A 20,612-nucleotide genomic window follows, 5' to 3' on the forward strand; every position below is an offset into this window, starting at 1 on the left:
TGAAGTTGAAGTTGATCTTGATGTTGGTTGTGTATGTTCCTGAACTGCAGAGTCACTGGCGACGTTGTTGGTTGCAGGCCAACTTGTTTTCCAGATTTCCAATGATATCAACAAATTAATCCAAAATCTAAAAATTTCATGCATTGCATTGGTTGCGTCTGAGACCTCTGCTAATTCGCAATGAAACACAAACAAACACAAACAGGTCACAACTTACCCAGGTATCCTTAGATATTTTTTGTGAAACAGTTGCAAAGAGATTCTGTCTTCAATGTATCCTGCACACAGAGTATCCTGACTTCGCAAATGTGCATTTATTGGTTTTGTAAACGTTGTAAATATAACGTGATTATGGTATCACACAAAGGCATGCAGGTACACTGAAGCAGCTTGTCCATTCATCGAGTTAGGAAATACTTCTTTAAGACTCATTTATTGGTACTGTATAATTTGATTCCTTAAGTCTCTCTTAGTCATGAAACAATTGTTATCAGTTCTATTGTCAAAAACCGATTCCATTTCAAAATTTGATAAACAACTTCCTCACTGAATGTTTCCACATTTGAAATCACTTTGCGAGAACCATTAGGATTCCAACACAAAATGAACAACACATTCAAGTGGATGCCTTACAACTTGTCTCCACAAAAATCGTTAATAATATCCGAAATAACAGTATTTCTTGATCAGAAAATGTTATCTGCAATGGTTTTTGGATCTAGTGAGGTTTATCAGTCTTAATCTCTGTGTGCATTCCTCGCCTGGTGTTCAGAATATTCTTTTCGTGATGACTTCTTTCATTTATCAACACTCTGTTTAAATATTCATTTAGAATGCTTTGGCTACAAATTCCTCACATGTGTGACTTGATGTTGGATCTGTCAGGGGCCCCTTCGTCCGGCGTCTGCATTGTTTGCATTGAAAACCTCTGGTACCAGTACGTCCAAAACTTGGAGAATACATTTCAAAGCGATAATCAGAATAACGATTTCCTAAAGCTGCTGTCTAGTCGTTTTCACTGTTATACATAAAGAATGTTACTCTGTTATTGCTCGCCTACGTCAAAAATACCAATCAAACAGACAATCTTACTGACAGTTTCTGTTTCGCAACATATTCTCCTAACACCCGAAGGGTTGTACATCATTCATATTCAGTGCGTCTGTTAGGTATTTCTGCAAATGTTAGATCATTTTGCTTTTGAATTCGTTTTGAATTCGGTCAGATCAGTAGCAGATTTCACCACACCAGTTTCGATTTTCTAAATCGATTTATCTCCATTTCTCGAGTAACATTGTCTCAAATAACATTATTGAAGTCTGGGAAGTTAAAAACTTTCAGGTTTCTGATAACTTCTCTTTCGCTCCTCAGACAATCTTGAAATATCTGAACTACGATCCTAGCTGAATGTAAAGAATGTCTTCACCATATCTGCAAGTTGTGGATCAGTTGGAGCAGAATTTCCCTCAATAACACAGAGACGATTCCTGGACGCTTTCATTTCACCATTATTGTCACTGTACGGCATAGAGTCAAGTCAATCAGCGATCGAAGTCGGACCTGGCTGAGAGCACGGAATTGATTCACCTTTGACATTATTATCCACGTATTCCTCATAATGTGGGACAAAATGGGATTCTCCACCCTTAAACAATGTTTTCAGCTTTGTACCCGACTGAACTTGACCTGCTGTTAGTTTGGCTTTTACTTGTATTTTCTGACTGACTTGAATTCCTTGTCCTTCGTCAGAAATGTCAGCTAATAATAACCTAATTCAAACAATATAGCATTGTCATTCTTATGACTCCTCAAATCAAAATGTTTAATAACTTCAATAACATGATACTATAAATGTCACCTCTGGACACCTGTTATTGACATATGACATCTATTTACTGAAGGATGTATCTGGTCCTTTCTCGTCCTTCTCATACAACTAGTGTACTGAAGTCACACATGCACTGTGCAACGGACTTCCTAATCACATGACTGACGGGATATAATCACCACGCAAATCAATCACCACATACAACAAGAGATGATACTACACAGATACAGAAATAAACCAGTCCAACAAAGAAAATAGTTCTTTGTCGGTTTGTTATTTTATAACTGTAACTAAACTAACTGGTTTAGGTCATCATTCCAGTAACGTATTTCTTCATTTGTCATATCTCAAACTATTTCTTTATAAACCTACCAATGTCCATTCACATCAAAGATTAATGGAAACAAATGACAAAAGTACACCTGTGCAAACAGCCATTTATATCTCATGAAGTGTTTAAACAGGAAAGGTTTAACACTTAATGGAATTGAAAACAACATAAGGAAATGTACATCTTTACATCAGAATCATTTTTTTTTCTAGTCTAACTTTTGAACAGAAAGTGCAATTATAGTTGGTGTTGATGACCTCAGACGCGTCTGTTAGGAAGGGCTCCCCTCCAGCCCAGCCTCAGGTTCCTTGACAGCTCAGCCCTGATGTCTTTGTAGGACGGATCATCTGCTCGGTTATAGTTCTCCTCTGGATCTTTCGTGTGATCATAGAGTTCAACACCACGTTGCTGGTCCCAAAGGGGCTTATAGATTGGCATGGCCTTGAAGTTAACCCACTCTGTGTATCGATACATTTCTGTTCTCATGGAGTAACCAATAACCGAATCACTTTCTATTCCATTGCCTATTCTGGAATACCCAGAGAATGCTACATTTTTCCAGTCGTCTAAGGTTGGGTTTGTCATAAGTGGCATCATGCTTACACCCTCTGTACATAAACTGACATTTTGGGAATTTGGTGGACACGTGTCTATTTTTGGAAGTCCTGCAGCATCTACGAGTGTAGGATACAGATCAACGAATTCTGTGATTTTTTCGGTGACAACACCATGATCAGTAAGTCCAGGAACATGAATCATCATTGGAGCATGAGTGGCATCTTCAAAGTTCGTTTCCTTTTGCCATTCAGCATGTTCCCCCAAATGCCATCCATGGTCCCCCCAGAAGGATATTATGGTATTATTAGTCAGGCCTTGGTTATCCAGCTCTGCAATGACTCTTCCAACTTCATAATCTATGTAGCTTATGCAGCTATAATAGGCTTGTCGCATCTCAAGAGTGATTTGATCGGGAAATGTATAGTTAATGCTACCAGCATTTGGCACATGGTAGGGTTGCATATCTTTGAACCTAGTCAGATTAACGAAATTGTGCCAGGCTATGGTTGGCATTCCTACTGGAGCATAATAATTTGGTGGAAGCCTCAGACTTTCCAAAGGGTAGTACTCCTTAAAGCGGGCAGGGAAGTTCCAAGGAATATGAGGTTTTCGGAACCCAACAGCCAGAAAGAAAGGCTGCTCACCTGATCTGGCTTTTGGGGCCACCTCCTTGAGAGCCTGAATGGCATATTCAGCCAGAAGTTGATCCTGAAGTGGTAAAGCTTTAGCCCTTTCCTCGGAGACTGCTTCTATGAGGAGGTTGTGCAGTTTGTAATCATCAGGAGCATGGGCATATGTATCTGTCCATGAAACGGGATCGTCACCTCCGGAGGAATTTCCTTGATGAAATACTTTCCCCATTCCAATGGTCCTATACCCATTTTGTTTGAAATATTGTGGCAGTGTTGTGAAATTACCACCATATTGCCGGAAGTAAGGTCCGATGCACCAGATGTGGCTTGTTTCAGGTCGTCTGCTGGTGAGAACGGCTGTCCTGCTTGGACTGCATACAGCCACTGAGACGTAAGCTCGCTTGAGTAGGAGGGATCTGGCAGCTAGGGCATCAAAATTCGGAGTGTGCATCTTTGGATAAACAGGAGATGGCATATCTGCCCCAGCGTAGGCCCCAAGATTGGGTCTCATATCATCCGAAACCAAAAACAAGACATTTTTCTTTGCATGAATCGTTCCTAAGACTACCAAGTGCCAGAGCAATATCTTCAACATGCTTTTCAACGACTACCTCACATGCACTGAAACAAGCTAAACGATTTACCAAGGCTCACCTGAGTTATTTTATTTTTATACACTACTTTCTACATAAGTAGAACTGGGTGTGCTAGTGCTTGTTTATCTATCTAAAGCAGTCACATACTACCTTTATCAGTTGAGTTTTAATTGTGGACATCTGGTGTTGTGTAAATGCCATTTTGTATATCTACCTACTTTTATTAGTAGTGTGCTAGTTCAGCATGGACACCTGCAGGTTTCCCAATATTTTAGACGACATCATGTATTCTTCTCACAGTACATTTAATGGCACCCATCTACCTCATATGCTGAACATAGACACGTAACACAAGTGACGTATGTGTGCCCTAAGAGCTGACTAAAAGTCACTGGGTTGCTTTTCATGATTCTAAGGTTAAGGAATTTTCATTTTGACATTTGTTAAACGATACTGTTTCATTAGATTTTGCAAACGTGTCTTGTTTTCATACTTAAAGCAGATCAGCGAGCCTTTGGTGCCTGTGGGCATGTCTTCCATTTACCTAAATCTCCAGTAAAAGAAATTTCGAGTATGATTTTCAGAATTCGGCGGCTTGTAGCATATGTTTGTTTTGACCGACATAAGCTTTTGTATGTTGTTCTGTATATTGTGTCGTGTTTTGATCATAAAATTTCTGCCACAGTCATTTTGCTCACCTGCTTCCACTGTCACTGCAATCATATGTTTGAACAAGATGCTGTTCAGTAATTTCTCTTTTTGCCATGTGCTTTGGTCGAATATATCTCCTATGTATCATGCATCTGAATGCAATACGCCAATCATTTGTCTTTTGAACATAGTAATAGCCAAAATGTATTGTTTTCATTCAGACAATTCTAAATCAGAATTTTAACACCTGAAAACAGCTTGAAACACTTGCCAAAGTTCATCGGAATGTCAGAAATAAGGTCATTTTAAGTAATTTTCTATATCAAGACGAGTGACTCTAAAACGATGGATGTAACACATCCATTCGCGTTTCACTTCTTGCACCTGGCTAAAGAGCATAGGTAGTAAACCCGAGAACAAAATATTGCACTTTTGATTTGCGCTTATAATTTTCTTCATTTGTTTTTCATCTTTTTTTTTGTAATCTGAAATGTATATTATATGTCATGAATAAATGATAGATGAGTTTTGATTCTGTTTCTGTTTTGGTTGCATGTAAGCTTTAACTATATAATCGGTGTCATGTACAACTGAGTAAGTTATGATCATATACGACTTAGTGAACTGAAAATGCAACTATCCTCATTCAACTGCATTGATACACTGAGTGAATCTTCGCACTGACATGTTGTTTCCAGGAAATATGTTTATGTACGGGAATGTAAATGTAAAAAATTGCTAGCATTACCTTTAACGTAGAGTATTCAGTCAGATCGAGATCCCCTTTGAAACGGTTTTGACGTTTTTGTTTCTGGTTTACTGTTTCGTCAATTTAAATTATAAATTTAGGTTAACGCATTTGAAAAGCTAAAATTAACACCTATTGGAAGTGAAAACAACATAAGAAAAAATACATCTTCGTATAAAATAATTTATATCCCGAGTCTAAGTTTTGAACAGAAAGAGTAATTATGGTTGGTGTTGACGACTTCATGTGCGTGTCTTAGGAAGAGCTCCCCTCCAGCCCAGCCTCAGGTTCCTTGACAGCTCAGCCCTGATGTCTTTGTAGGACGGGTCATCTGCTCGGTTATAGTTCTCCTCTGGGTCTTTCGTGTGATCATAGAGTTCAACACCACGTTGCTGGTCCCACATCGGTTGATAGATTGGTCTGCTTTTGAAGTTAACCCACTCTGTGTATCGATACATGTCTGTCCTCATGGTGTATCCAATAACTGTTTCACCTGCCAGACCATTGCCTATTCTGGCACACTCGGAGAATGCCGCAGTTTTCCAGTCTTCCGACGTCGGGTTTGTCATAAGTGGCACCATGCTTGTACCTTCTGTACACAGACTTACATTTTGAGAGTTCGGTGGACAGATGTCGAGCTTTGGAAGTCCTGCAAGCTCAACGAGTGTAGGATACAGATCAACGAATTCTGTAGGTTTTTCAGTGACAACACCATGATCAGTAAGTCCAGGAACATGAGTGGCATCTTCAAAGTTCGTCATCTTTTGCCATTCGGAATGTTCCCCCAAATGCCATCCATGGTCCCCCCAGAAGGATATTATGGTATTATTAGTCAGGCCTTGGTTATCAAGCTCTGCAATGACCCTTCCAACGTCATAATCTATGTAGTTTATGCAGCTATAATAGGCTTGTCGCATTTCAAGAGTGATTTGATCGGGAAATGTATGGTTAATGCTACCAGCATTTGGCACATGGTAGGGTTGCATATCTTTGAACCTAGTCAGATTAACGAAATTGTGCCAGGCTATGGTTGGCATTCCTACTGGAGCATAATAATTTGGTGGAAGCCTCAGACTTTCCAAAGGGTAGTACTCCTTAAAGCGGGCAGGGAAGTTCCAAGGAATATGAGGTTTTCGGAACCCTACAGCCAGAAAGAAAGGCTGCTCACCTGATTTGGCAGATTTAGGTGTGCTCGTTTATTTTTCTGAACCAAACATGTGCCTATTTTATCAGTCGGCTGTTAGTCAAGAGGTGACACCTGGAATTTCCAAATATTTTAGATTGTATAACATTTTTCTTTATTCTGTTTCTCTGATTAACCCTGTCGTGTGCTCAGTGTTTAAATTTCTTCATTGGCATTTTGTCAGATCATATACCCGGGTAGAACCCATGCCATACAAAGGCAAACAATAATGTGACGTTGTATGTAATGAGCGATATGACAGCTATGATAGGGTGTTGGGTTTGGCTCGAAAATGTATCTTTTTTTTTCACCTTGAATATGTTAGCATTATTTTTCTCATTGAGCAGACATATATTTACGAGTTTGAACAACGCTTTGATCGTCCATTTTTCTGTGCAGACACACAAATTGACATAATTCTTATAATCTCCTGCCTATGAAGCTTACATGTTACGTTCTTCGCTCACTAGTGCATGATTGTTTACAGCGATGTCTTTAATATTTGTAAAAGTTTGTAATTTCATGCTGTTCAAGACCATATTGCCAGACATGTTTTAACACATGGATGCAAACCCTTGAAGAGATAGTTCTCAAAATTCCTTAACATATAACAACAATTCGTCATTAGGTTACTGCTTTAATAAGTGTAACATGAATTAAATAATCCAACGGAAAGAAATATCAATAACAGTATCATTATCATTATCACCTTTGTGCGGCAGGGCGAATAGGAAGCACATCTCGTTTTTGTATTCAACTAACGGGATCAGGTAGTCATGCTCGCGAAGTCGACATGTCATCGGGTCCCAATTGCACAGACTGATACTCACGCTGTTGATCACTTGGTTGTCTGGTCCTGGTTCGATTAATTCTAGACAGCCACCATGTAGCTGGAATATTGCTGAGTGCGGCATAAAACTACACTCACTCCTCTTGGTGTTACCGGTTGATTTAACAGATTTGTTCACGTTGCACAACACCCTTGGCGCATTGCTATATTGATGAGCTGACTGCCATCAGGTACACCCTGGGTTTATTAAACGTCTGTTACGACAAACATGAGTGACTCAAAATTAATTCTACCCGAGATCTTCACTGGTCTCATGGCTGGAGAACTGTGAGGGCTAGGATTGCTATCAATGATGAACCTGTAGCAGGACAGCGGTATCCAGTAATAACATTGTCCACTGAATATCGCAGGTACTGTGACGTAATCAAACTATCAGTCAGATTACACTCAACTGCACATCATCATTGAACCACAACTAAGGGACCAGCATCAGGGATCATCTTAAGATACACCCTGTCATGACATTTCCAGGCGGGATAACAGCCGTCGTTAATGTGTAGCGACTTTTCATAAGGCCAATGGACACTACAAAATGTCATCGAATTGTTTTCGCAGAGTCTGCATCTTTCCGAGAGAAAGTGACATGTGGCTTGATCGCGAACCCTGAAAAGAACAAGCCATTGCCTCCTCCTCATGTTACTGGTGGAGAGGTCTTCATGGCAACGTCTTGCCAGGCGAATTAGGAGTCGGTCATCACTGTCATTGTTCTTCCTCAGTATTCCTGGTTTTAGACAGTCCAATACTTCCTCAAATGATTACTAATAACCGTGTATTTGCGTATAGCTTGCCATCATTTATTTCATGAACGTTGATATCTCACCATATTAAGAAAAGTTAATTTTTAGTTTTGCCATCTCTTAAACCAGCGACCCGTGAAGGTCCGGGTAGAATAGGCTGTCAGCAATCATGCTTGCCATAACAGGCGACTGTGCTTATCGTAAGAGATGATTAACTGGAGGTCAGGCTTGCTGACTTGGTTGACACATGTCATCGTTTCCCAGCTGCGCACTCACTCACTCTTAAACCAGCACAGACAGTGATTGTGTTTAGTTTTACGCCACTCTCCGCAATATTCCAGCTATATGGCGGCGATCTGTACATAATCGAGTCCGGACCAGACAATCCAGTGATCAACAACATGAGCATCGATCTGCGTAACTGGGAACCGATGACATGTGACAACTACGTCAGCGAGCTTGACCATCCGATCCCGTTAGTCGCCTCTTAAGACAAGCACAGTCGCCTTTAAAGGCAAGCACGGGTTGCTGAAGACCTATTCTACCGCGGATTTTCCAGCACGGACAACTGCAGTGCAGATACAGCAATTATGATAGATGAGGCACTCGTGAAGAGTAAACTCGGTGCTCCTCGTGGTGAGTGCTGGGTATCTTCCCCCGGGTGAATTTACAGAGTACCCCACTTCTTGTCGTATGATATATGCTGGACAAAAACGTAAATGTAAATTTGGAAATCATTGATAGTGATATATTTATTTATTGGCGCACTGATAAGATATCAATCATAAATATACCAAAATCCCTAACTTATTTTGTCCAGTGTATATGCCCCAATGTGCCAAGCACTTATGTCTAGGTGAACATGCGAACAAAATCAGGTATTCTGATCAATCTTGTATTGAGGTATGCTCTCTTCTTTGGTCCAAAGATTAAAATTGAGTACCCAAGGATTCAGGTGGTACTTAATTACAGCCCGTCTCATGGGAAAGGTGGAATACTCCATGTATTAACATCCATTAAACATCCAAACTTTCTTATTACTCCCTCAATTTAAAAAATCAAATAGAAGATAATGAGTGTGTGTATACTTAGCGTGTTTTCGTTCATGATATGCTTGATCAGCTGTCATGATATGACTTTAAGACTGCTGTGATGAATTACACAGTGAAACTGTTTTGAAATGATATAGTTAGTGAGCCCATCTCAAGCTCTGGACAGATCAGTCAGAACGATGGCACTAACGATTTGGTTGGAAACTACGACTCAAGAGAGGAGAAACTTTCTGGACAGATAGCATTTGTAGGCATGTACCAGATCAGAACGTGAGGTAAATAATATAAAACATCGTCAGTGACTCAAGGACGTCAAACTGGTTTAAACAATTGAATTTTGGTACCAATGAAGGTGTTCACTCACACCGAAAGAATGGAGTTTCGACCTATCATTTGGACATAATTGCATGTACATTAACACCGTACAGCATGATCATTTCGCGGATTGGTCCATGATGACGTGAGACGGTATCACAGTGACCGGTCCACCTTCCCAGAGTCCCATTAACCTATTCAGACAATGACCTCCTTTTCACCCGATCCGAATTTTCTCGTGTGAAGGTGAAAACAGACATCACAAACAACTCTGTTTACACTTAAGTTCAATTTCTTCTTTCATAAGAAGAAAATATTTACAAATAAATTTTACTTTTAAACTTTAATAACACCGTATTTCTATATTTTACGGCGAGGTGTAAGCCACTTGGCTTTAACTGTGACGTCACAGACTGCCCCGGTTAAATAAGGTCATAAAATGATTCACAATGCATATGGCTCACTGTTTACACTTGTTGTGTGTTTTTGCGCTTATTCATTGTAGTTCTGTAACGAACAATGTGATTAACATCATATCAATTCCATATCAGACCCACCAAACGTTTCATGCGGCTGAGACTCGTTTTGAAATGTCCACGATTCCCATATCTCGATTAGTCAGCGCGCACTGGACGACAGAGCACGCTGTGCGACGTGTTTGAAGGCTTTGAAGGGACATAGTGTTGCAATATACAAGTGCTCAGATGTATCAGATAATACTGATTAATATTTCTGTATCCAGTTAAATTAATTAGTCTAAAAATTCTGAACTGATTTTTGTACTAAGTTGCGAAGTAGAACGGAACTCAGTCAACAGGAGACGAGACAGTTGGGTAATCAACATTTTGACATATCAATTGTGTCTATGGCACAGTCTAAGGTAAATACATTTGGGATGTCATCATCATCACTATCCGTGATGTAAAAACTATGTTTTTTCCACTATCTTCGTTGTATACCAAGTGCTATTGATCACTGAATTGTATGTTTTAGACCCGATTATTTACATGCCGCCATTAGGTAGTTTGCATATTTGTGAGTGTACTGTTAAACAACAAACAAATCATATATTCAATGAGTGGCTAGGGTAAAATGTCTGAATGAATTCAGATGTTTTCTCATATCAAAGATTCAGTTTGAATGCATTTGAAATTATCACCATTTCACACAACTGTTGATTTGAACAACGCGAAAACCACCACTGAGATAACAATCAGTCGGTTCAAAATTGGACATTTTGGTTGTTTGTGTGTTGTTTTGTTAAAATACAATTAGATAAACACACTCTTATTTGTCTTCTATTTAAAACCTTGACAAAAATCAGAGTCGCGTTTCCTTTGTTCAGTATATATTCCGTATTTTCCCTGAGTCGAGTGAAAGTTCGACTGTATCCGGAAATCAATACTTATTCTTCTCTCTATATATCAGTTTTCGAGTTGCCAATATGTCGCTTCAACATATATTAACGCACTACCACCAATCGGTCTACATCTAAGTTAACATGCCGTAGAAAACACCTTTGACGTACATTCACTTTTTTGCATGCTCTGTAATTACATTGTTGCCATGACTTGCTTCAGTTTCAAAATCTGTAGGAACGCTAAAACGGTGCATGCATAGAAAAAGTCGCCATGGCAAAGTGTCCCTGCCAACAAGTGACACAAGTCCAACAGGACTGCTTTTCCGGATGCATACCAACACGTCCTATAGCTACAAACCACTCACAACAAGCAAACACTACATTTTGTACTATTGGTGTTCGGATACATTCCTCTTCGCCTCACCTCGCCTCGCGCACACATGTCCGTATGTATTTTCGATCCGGGTACGATGTGACCTTTTTCTTGCAGCTCAAACATTCTGGCCGTACTTCAGACAAATCTACTATGGCAAAGTGCTAAATGTCGTTTAGACATCGATGGTCAGTCAAACATCCACATGTCCAAAGCGGCACACGAAATAGAATAAAATGCATTTCAATAGGTTGATATTAGATGGAAAATATCAACACTAGAGCGCCTGTGTACAGTTTGGGATTCAGGCATTGTAGATGGTGAAGAGGGAATGGTTGGTGCATTCATAAGATGTCTGTCCCTGAAACGTTTCGTAACGTTCACACTTCCTATCCAAATTGGCAGTTCATTATCCCCTCCTTTTTTAAAGAGTGTATGTTCAGATTATATGTGTATCTCCACGATTGCTGAATTCAAATCATTATTCCCTTGTTGTCTTTTTGTCGATAGCATTTTCGTCGATAGTTGCGGCTTGGAAATAACAACATCGTAGTTGCATATTTTTGTCATTAATTAAGTAATAATTATTATTGGGTCACAACGTTTAGTGTTTTGAATAATAATTATAATGGGTCACATTTCGTATAATAGATGGTCAGCATTTTTAGGATTTTGGCAGCAGGTTTTCCAGAAATTATCTGCCTTTGGTTTTCTATGTGTTACTTCCGGGAGATTGGCAGAGATTTCTACAGTGTTGGCGATGGCCGTATGTGCCCGAACTTTCGGGAAATGACTGAATATATAGAAAAGGCTGATTGACGTGTTGACATACGGACACAATCTAGAGTACACACAAAATCGCCAACAAATCCGTCAATGCCTGAATCAACATTAGCCGCTGTCAGACCGTTCGCTATGTTATATTCTGCATAACTGTTTTTTCTCTCGCACTGAGACTTTGGTGAGTTTGCTATATTGTATTTTGTGACCCATTGCCTTAGATTTTGTCTCTTTTGTATTGTATTTGAAATCAATATTGTGAAATTGCCTGTGACCTTGTATAACTTGCTCTCTTGCTTAGATCTGATAATACAATAGATGAATGTTTTAGACTTGTCTTTGTTCTGTTTTGTTGGTTCACAGGGGGTTTCTTCCATCGTTTGAAATCATCTCAGGTCCATTCTGTCTGCGCAAGAAAGGTGGAAGAAAGGTAGACTGTAACATTTTCCACATTTCTGAATGTAAATTGACTTGATGTGGTCTTTGAAGGGCATTTAGAAGTGAAATACATTAGAAGGAAGATTTTTATGGATATCAACTTCTCCTGGTAAAGGAGTAAGGATTAACTCCGCAAGGTTTTGTTCTCATAATAAAGAAGTTGATATCTATAAAAAATCTTCCGACTTGATGTGCCACAAACAAGTAACAATGTGTACAAGGTCACAGGCAATTTCACAATATTGATTTCAAATACAATACAAAAGAGACAAAATCTAAGGCAATGGGTCACAAAATATAATATAGCAAACTCACCAAAGTCTTAGTGCGAGAGAAAAACAGTCATGCAGAATGTAACACAGCGAGCGGTCTGACAGCGACTAATGTTGATTCAGGCGTTGACGGATTCGTTGGCGATGATGCGTATACTCCAGATTGTGTCCGTATGTCAACATGGCAACCAGCCTTTTTATATATATTCAGTCATTTCCCGAAAGTTCGGGCACATACGATCATCGCCCACACTGTAGAATGCTCTGGCAGTCCCCCGGAAGTAACACATAGAAAACCAAAGGCAGATAATTTCTGGAAAACCTGCTGCCAAAATCCTAAAAATGCTGACCATCTATTATACGAAATGTGACCCATTATAATTATTATTCAAAACACTAAACGTTGTGACCCAATAATAATTATTACTTAATTAATGACAAAAATATACAACTACAATGTCATTATTTCCAAGCCGCAACTATCGACGAAAATGCTATCGACAAAAAGACAACAAGGGAATAATGATTTGAATTCAGCAATCGTGGAGGTACACATATAATCTGAACATACACTCTTTAAAAAAGGAGGGGATAATGAACAGCCAATTTGGATAGGAAGTGTGAACGTTACGAAACGTTTCAAGGACAGACATCTTATGAATGCACCACCAGTTCCCTCTATTCCCTCTTCATCATCTACAAAGTCTGAATCCCAAACTGTACACAGGCGCTCTAGTGTTGACATTTTCCATCTAATATCAACCTATTGAAATGCATTTTATTCTATTTCGTGTGTCGCTTTGGACATGTGGGTTTTTTAAAGGAATCTAGCACTATACAAAACTACAATATTATTTTTTCAGAACCCCTAACTGATCGGCATTTAGTCTGGTCACAGCTTGGTGTCACATACAAACAGGCGCACTAAACTGGTTCTTCTCAGTGGATGTTTGACTGACCATCGATGTCTAAACGACACTTAGCACTTTGCCGTAGTAGATTTGTCTGAAGTACGGCCAGAATTTTTGAACTGCAAGAAAAAGGTCACATCGTACCGAGATCGAAAATACACACGGACACGTGTGCGCGCAGCGAGTCGAAAAGGAATGTAAAACCACCGAACACCAATAGTACAAAATGTAGTGTTTGCTCGTTATGAGTGGTTTGTAGGACGTGTTGGTATGCATCCGCAAAATCAGTCCAGATGGACTTGTGTCACTTGTTGGCAGGGACACTTTGCCATGGCGACTTCTTTTCTATGCATGCACCGCGTTAGCGTTCCTACAGATTTTGAAACTGAAGCAAGTCATGGCAACAGACATACCGCTATAATGTAATTACAGAGCATGCAAAAAAGTGAATGTACGTCAAAGTTTTTTTTTACGGCATGTTACCTTACATGTAGACCAATTTGTCGACAGCGCGTTAATATATGTTGAAGCGACGTATTGGCAACTCGAAAGGGGTTTTGAAAGGCAGATTCCCATTTGCTCGCGCTCATGAATATATTAATATATAGAGAGTAGAATAAGTATTGATTTCCGGATACAGTCGAACTTTCACTCGACTCAGGGAAAATACGGAATATATACTGAACAAAGGAAACGTGACTCTGATTTTTGTCAAGGTTTTAAATAGAAGACAAACTTGAACCTTACTTTTATGAGAATTCATTTTTCAAAACTTCCGTTTCTTTTGCTGTCAGTATAACACTAAATGCATAGCAGGATCTGGCTTCGAATCCAAGCACCTGCAGCTGTGGTACACCAAGGAGATAAACCTATTGAGCGCACCTTTCTTATTAACCTTACAAACTGAACTTTTATGTAAAGGGTTTGTAGTTACGATCTGTTTCTTTAGGGACCCTGGGAGGTTGGGGTAGCCTAGTGGTTAACGCATGAAGCCGACAACCAGGTTTCAATTCCCCACATGGGTACAATGTGTGGAGCCCATTTCTCATGTCCCCCGCCCTGTTATTTCTGGAATGTTGTTACAAGCGGCGTAAAAGTATATACACTCACTCACTCTACAGAGTCACACCTTGCCACGTTGGCTCTCGGTGAGTGAGAGGGTGAGTGAGTGAATGGATATACAAATTAACTTACTTGCAATTAACGTATCGAACCCTCGATCTTCAGATCATGCAATTATCGAAGCGAGCCTAAAGCTTGTGAACGCAGCTAATTCATGAGATTTCAGAAGCGCTCGTATTTCAAATGGAAAGACAGAGCCAAACGACATACCAAGACACTTTGACATATTTTCCATCATCTACTACCCTGCTGCATTACAGAGTTCGCAATAGCCAGTGGCCCGCTAGCACGTAGCTAGTAAGAATTCAGTCGGGCACATAAATCCCCGAAGTCACGGACCCAACTGGCTAGCAAATCTTTCGATGTCATTTTGTAAATACATGCATATCACTCCGTCCGACTTGTAAAGCTGCAACGTTTTTAAATCATTGATGGTTATGGCCTGATGAAAATGTTCACCATAATAGCAGCTTAATGATGAAACCCTGACATTCAGATTTCGAAAGAGTGAATTATCTTGAGGCTGAGTAACTTTTAGGAATTCATATTGAAACTATTTCGCAAAGTGGCTTCATGTGATCATGCGCATGAACTTTACGTGGTCTGTGGTAGCGCATCCTCTTATGTCTGGGACAAGACGCCTTGACGCAGAGACCTGTGCTCTTCACCAGAGTATTCTGCAATCAAGGCGTGCAGAGTTGCCGCCCTTGGGTGCCAGATCCTTCACGTCACTTCGGCCTTCCGGCCATATTGCTATGCAGTACTCAACGTGGCATTACACTTCAATGCAGTATTTTACCTTCAGTGGAATGTTCAGATGTAAGTCAGTCCACATTTCTGTTCACGTGTCATGTAAACATCGGGACTGGTTTGCAGATTTCTGTATACTTAACATGAAAATAATCACACACATGTGTGTGCTTTGAACCTTTCACATTTGTTTGGCATAATCAAAGTCTGTTGAAAAGTTCAGAACCTGCATAACAACATTCTCATCAGACCGAGTTCTGTTGGTGTACCAAACACGAAGTTGTTATGCTAAGATCTGCGGTGATTTTTCTTAGTGAATGAAAATTTACAAGGCTAGTCGTACTGATATTAGTAAGTGAGTGAGTTCACTTCTGCGCCGCCTTTAGCAATATTCTAGCAGTATCACCGTTGTGGACACCAGAAATGGACGTCACAGATTGTACCCATTGGGAGAATCGAATTCGGTTCTTCGGTGTGACGCGCGAACGCTTTAACCACAGGGCTACCCACATGTTTTCAGTGATGATGTTCATAGTTAAAGTGTATGTGTGTGCCAACGCTATTCAATGTCTTATGTTGTATAGCATTGTTTTTATTAGCACTCAGTTGGGGTAGTGGTGCGCTGTTTTTGACATATTCTGTTGTTAGATTGACACTGAGAAACTACATGATCCCTTTTCACCTTGGATTTTCGCTTGATGAGGAGAGATCTTGCAGTAAAAGCAGCAAGATTCGCAGTGTGCATCTTTCGATGAACAGGAGATGGAAAATCTGGTCCAAAGTAGCACGAATAGTGGGTCTCATTTAATCCGAAACCAAGAACAAAGCATTCTTCCTTGCATGAACTATTTGTAGGAATACCAAGAGTCAGAGCAATATCTTCGTCCTTCGTCATACTTCTTGATGAATTCCTGAAGTACACTGAAATGAGCTTTTCACCCAAAACCCGCCGCGCTGTTTGATTTTTATATTCCATTTTCTGTGTAAGTAGAATTGGGTGTCCTTGTTTATCAAATATCCACGTTATCAGTTGTGTTTTAAGAGTGGACAGCTGGTGTTTTCCAAATATTTTGAATTGTAGCATGACTTTTGTTTTGAAAAAATCTACCTAGATGGACAAAGCTTAAATCGTGTGTTTTAAATGTACTTGCTAGTTCTGTAATACCGAGTGTACAGAAAGAATCCCCAGTTTTTAATGTGTGAGCAGACTAAATAAGATAACGTAGTCATGAAAGATGACCGTTATTGGCAATGACCGTGGATGGCTGGACCAAAGAGGAATAGCTTTAATGAAAGATATTCCAGTGATATCACGGCGAGGGACACCAGGGCTTCACATCTGTACCCATGTGGGGAATCCAACCCGTCCTTCAACGTGACAAGCGTACACCTTATCCACGAGGCTACCCCTGCGGACGTACATAGACGAGCCAGCACATCTGTTTTTACCAAGTGTCAGCCAGACGTCCCTTGGTAGTCCCTGTCAGACTGTTTTAAACTGTTCTCCCTACCTCACAATGCTGTGCTGCTAAAATAAAGACATTTAACCATCAGGCTACCCCCAAACTCGTGATGTTTGTCATAAAAGACGACTGTGCTTGTCGTAAGAGTCGATTAACGGGATCGGGTGGTCAGGCTCGCTGACTTGGTTGACACGTGTCATCGGTTTCCAACTGCGCAGATCGTTGTTTAAGTTGTTGATCACAGGATTGTCTGGTCCAGTCTCGAGTATTCACATACCGCCACCATACATCTGGAATATTGCTGAATGCGGCGTAAACCTCAACTGACTCACTCTAGAGGGTTAAGTATGGAAACACGTGAAGGCCTCCATTTCCACACCAAAATGCAATCCCCGAAATACATAGCGAAGTGGAAGTTTAGAACTGTTAAGAGAGTAGACCGTTTTCGGTCCCTCCTCCTGTAGCTTTACCAACTACTTCATACCCCCAACAGCCACATCGAGGCATTTTCAGTACCCTTCCTTCATGAAGGTAACATACCTGGAATCACTCTTTCAAAGCTGCTTCACTTTGGAAGCCATGGCCATAACAAAGCAACAAGATCACCCAATCATTAAGCAGAACCAGACTGAGTTCTAAATGTTTGAACTCTAAGCAGGAGGAGGTAAGCTGTCCTTTGAATTCCTGTCTGTAAACAAGGCCTGTCTGAACCTGAACCATGAGATAGCGTGGAATCATCTACCAAAGGAGCAGACTGGTGTAACTGATTCAGATATATCCAAAAGTTACTATCTGCTTAAATTGTTACAGCTAATTACCTCTATCAAAATCACCATCGACCTCTTAAGACATAACCAGTCAAACAAAGTTTCCATCATCAGCGAAAGTTCTTCCTAAACCATGATAAAAAACTTTCTTGGTGTCGGCATGAAACATATGATGTTACGACTTAAAAACTGCTAATTCGACAGTTCAGACATTTTGAGACATTTGCCGTTTTGCTACCAGGCGCCCCTGCAATACATGCCACAATATTTTGTTGCCTTTACACTATATGAGAGAATTAAATGGAAAATATATGAACTTCCTATTCGGAACGATCCCTCAATTAAATATATACAACCCATGGAAAGTTTAGTCTCACTTAACGCACTCACTATGTGTCATGTATATATATGTGGTTACATCGAGGATAAATTTCTCCCATAACTTTGGGGAAACCTTATGCAGATGAATCGCACGAAAATCATGCATCTATTTTCTGCCGGACGCCTTTGATCTAGATAAACATTTACAGGGGATTATAGTCTGTTTCGGCATAACAAAGTACACACTATACCTTCGTCTCCACTTCTTTATGTCAGCAATACAATATTTGGGGAATATTTTCTCTTCATAATAAGACTTATAATCTTCAATGTGAAGTTGAAGTTGATCTTGATGTTGGTTGTGTATGTTCCTGACCTGCAGAGTCACTGGCGACGTTGTTGGTTGCAGGCCAACTTGTTTTCCAGATTTCCAATGAACTCAACAAATTAATCCAAAATCTAAAAATTTCATGCATTGCATTGGTTGCGTCTGAGACTTCTGCAAATTCGCAATGAAACACACAAACACAAACAGGTCACAACTTACAACTTACCCAGGTATCCTTAGATATTTTTTGTGAAACAGTTGCAAAGAGATTCTGTCTTCAATGTATCCTGCACACAGAGTATCCTGACTTTGCAAATGTGCATTTATTGGTTTTATAAACTTTGTAAATATTACGTGATTATGGTATCACACACACAGGCATGCAGGTACACTGAACCAGCTTGTCCATCCATCGAATTAGGAAATACTTCTTTAAGACTTGATTCTTGATTCCTTAAGTCTCTCTTAGTCATGAAACAATTGTTATCAGTTCTATTGTAAAAAACCGATTCCATTTCAAAATTTGATAACCAACTTCCTCACTGAATTTTTCCACATTTGAAATCACTTTGCGAGAACCATTAGGAGTCCAACACAAAATGAACAACACATTCAAGTGGATGCCTTACAACTTGTCTCCACAAAACTGGTTAATAATATCCGCAATAACTGTATGTCTTGATCAGAAAATGTTATCTGCAATGGTTTTTGGATCTAGTGAGGTTTATCAGTCTTAATCTCAGTGTGCATTCCTCGCATGGTGTTCAGAATATTCTTTTTGTGATGACTTCTTTCAAATTATCAACACTCTGTTTAAATATTCATTTAGAATGCTTTGGCTACAAATTCCTCACCTGTGTGACTTGATGTTGAATCTGTCAGGGGCCCCTTCGTCCGGCGTCTGCATTGTTTGCATTGAAAACCTCTGGTACCAGTATGTCCAAAACTTGGAGAATACATTTCAAAGCGATAATCAGAATAACGATTTCCTAAAGCTGCTTTCTAGTGGTTTTCACTGTTATCCATAAAGAATTTTACTCTGTTATTGCTCGCCTACGTCAAAAATACCAATCAAACAGACAATCTTACTGACAGTTTCTGTTTCGCAACATATTCTCCTAACTCCCGAAGGGTTGTATATCATTCATGTTCAGTGCGTCTGTTAGGTATTTCTGCAAATGTTAGATCATTTTGTTTTTGAATTCGTTTTGTCTCTTGATCTATTCGGCCAGATCAGTAGCAGATTTCACCACACCAGTTTCGATTTTCTAAATCGATTAATCTCCATTTCTCAAATAACATTATTAAGGTTTGGGAAGTTAAAACTTTCAGGTTTCTGATAACTTCTCTTTCGCTCCTCGGACAATCTTGAAATATCTGAACTACGATCCTAACTGAATGTAAAGAACGTCTTCACCATATCTGCAAGTTGTGGATCAGTTGGAGCAGAATTTCCCTCAATAACACAGAGACGATTCCTGGACGCTTTCATTTCACCATTATTGTCATTGTACGGCATAGAGTCAAGTCAATCAGCGATCGAAGTCGGACCTGGCTGAGAGCACGGAATTGATTCACCTTTGACATTATTATCCACATATTCCTCATAATGTGGGACAAAATGGGATTCTCCACCCTTAAACAATGTTTTCAGCTTTGTTCCCGACTGAACTTGACACCAGATAGATCAGAAGAACCCTTTTAGTGACCTGCTGTTAGTTTGGCTTTTACTTGTATTTTCTGAGTGACTTGAATTCCTTGTCCTTCGTCAGAAACGTCAGCTAATAATAACCTAATTCAAACAATATAGCATTGTCATTCTTATGACTCCTCAAATCAAAATGTTTAATAACTTCAATAACATGATACTAGAAATGTCACCTCAGGACACCTGTTATTGACATATGACATCTATTTACTGAAGGATGTATCTGGTCCTTTCTCGTCCTTCTCATACAACTAGTGTACTGAAGTCACACATGCACTGTGCAACGGCCTTCCTAATCACATGTAATCACCACGCAAATCAATCACCACATACAACAAGAGATGATACTACACAGATACAGAAATAAACCAGTCCAACAAAGAAAATAGTTCTTTGTCGGTTTGTTATTTTATAACTGTAACTAAACTAACTGGTTTAGGTCATCATTCCAGTAACGTATTTCTTCATTTGGCATATCTCAAACTATTTCTTTATAAACCTACCAATGTCCATTCACATCAAAGATTAATGGAAACAA

The 20,612-nt window shown here is 39.7% G+C and overlaps 1 protein-coding gene and 1 pseudogene across 1 annotated transcript; both read right to left on the reverse strand.

Moving 5' to 3' along the window:
• Window positions 1-2,417: 2,417 nt before the first annotated feature.
• LOC137258210 (iduronate 2-sulfatase-like) lies at window positions 2,418-4,668 on the reverse strand (annotated as a pseudogene).
• A 918-nt stretch (window positions 4,669-5,586) lies between these two features.
• Window positions 5,587-19,273, reverse strand: LOC137258215 (iduronate 2-sulfatase-like). The gene is made up of 2 exons (XM_067795810.1): window positions 19,221-19,273; window positions 5,587-6,535 (listed from the first exon to the last, which is right to left on the reverse strand). The coding sequence occupies exons 1-2, from the start codon at window positions 19,271-19,273 to the stop codon at window positions 5,587-5,589; spliced, it is 1,002 nt and encodes a 333-aa protein (XP_067651911.1).
• Between the last annotated feature and the right edge of the window lie 1,339 nt (window positions 19,274-20,612).

The sequence above is a fragment of the Haliotis asinina genome, chromosome 1 (genome assembly GCF_037392515.1).
Source record: "Haliotis asinina isolate JCU_RB_2024 chromosome 1, JCU_Hal_asi_v2, whole genome shotgun sequence".
NCBI classification, from domain to species: Eukaryota; Metazoa; Mollusca; class Gastropoda; order Lepetellida; family Haliotidae; genus Haliotis; species Haliotis asinina.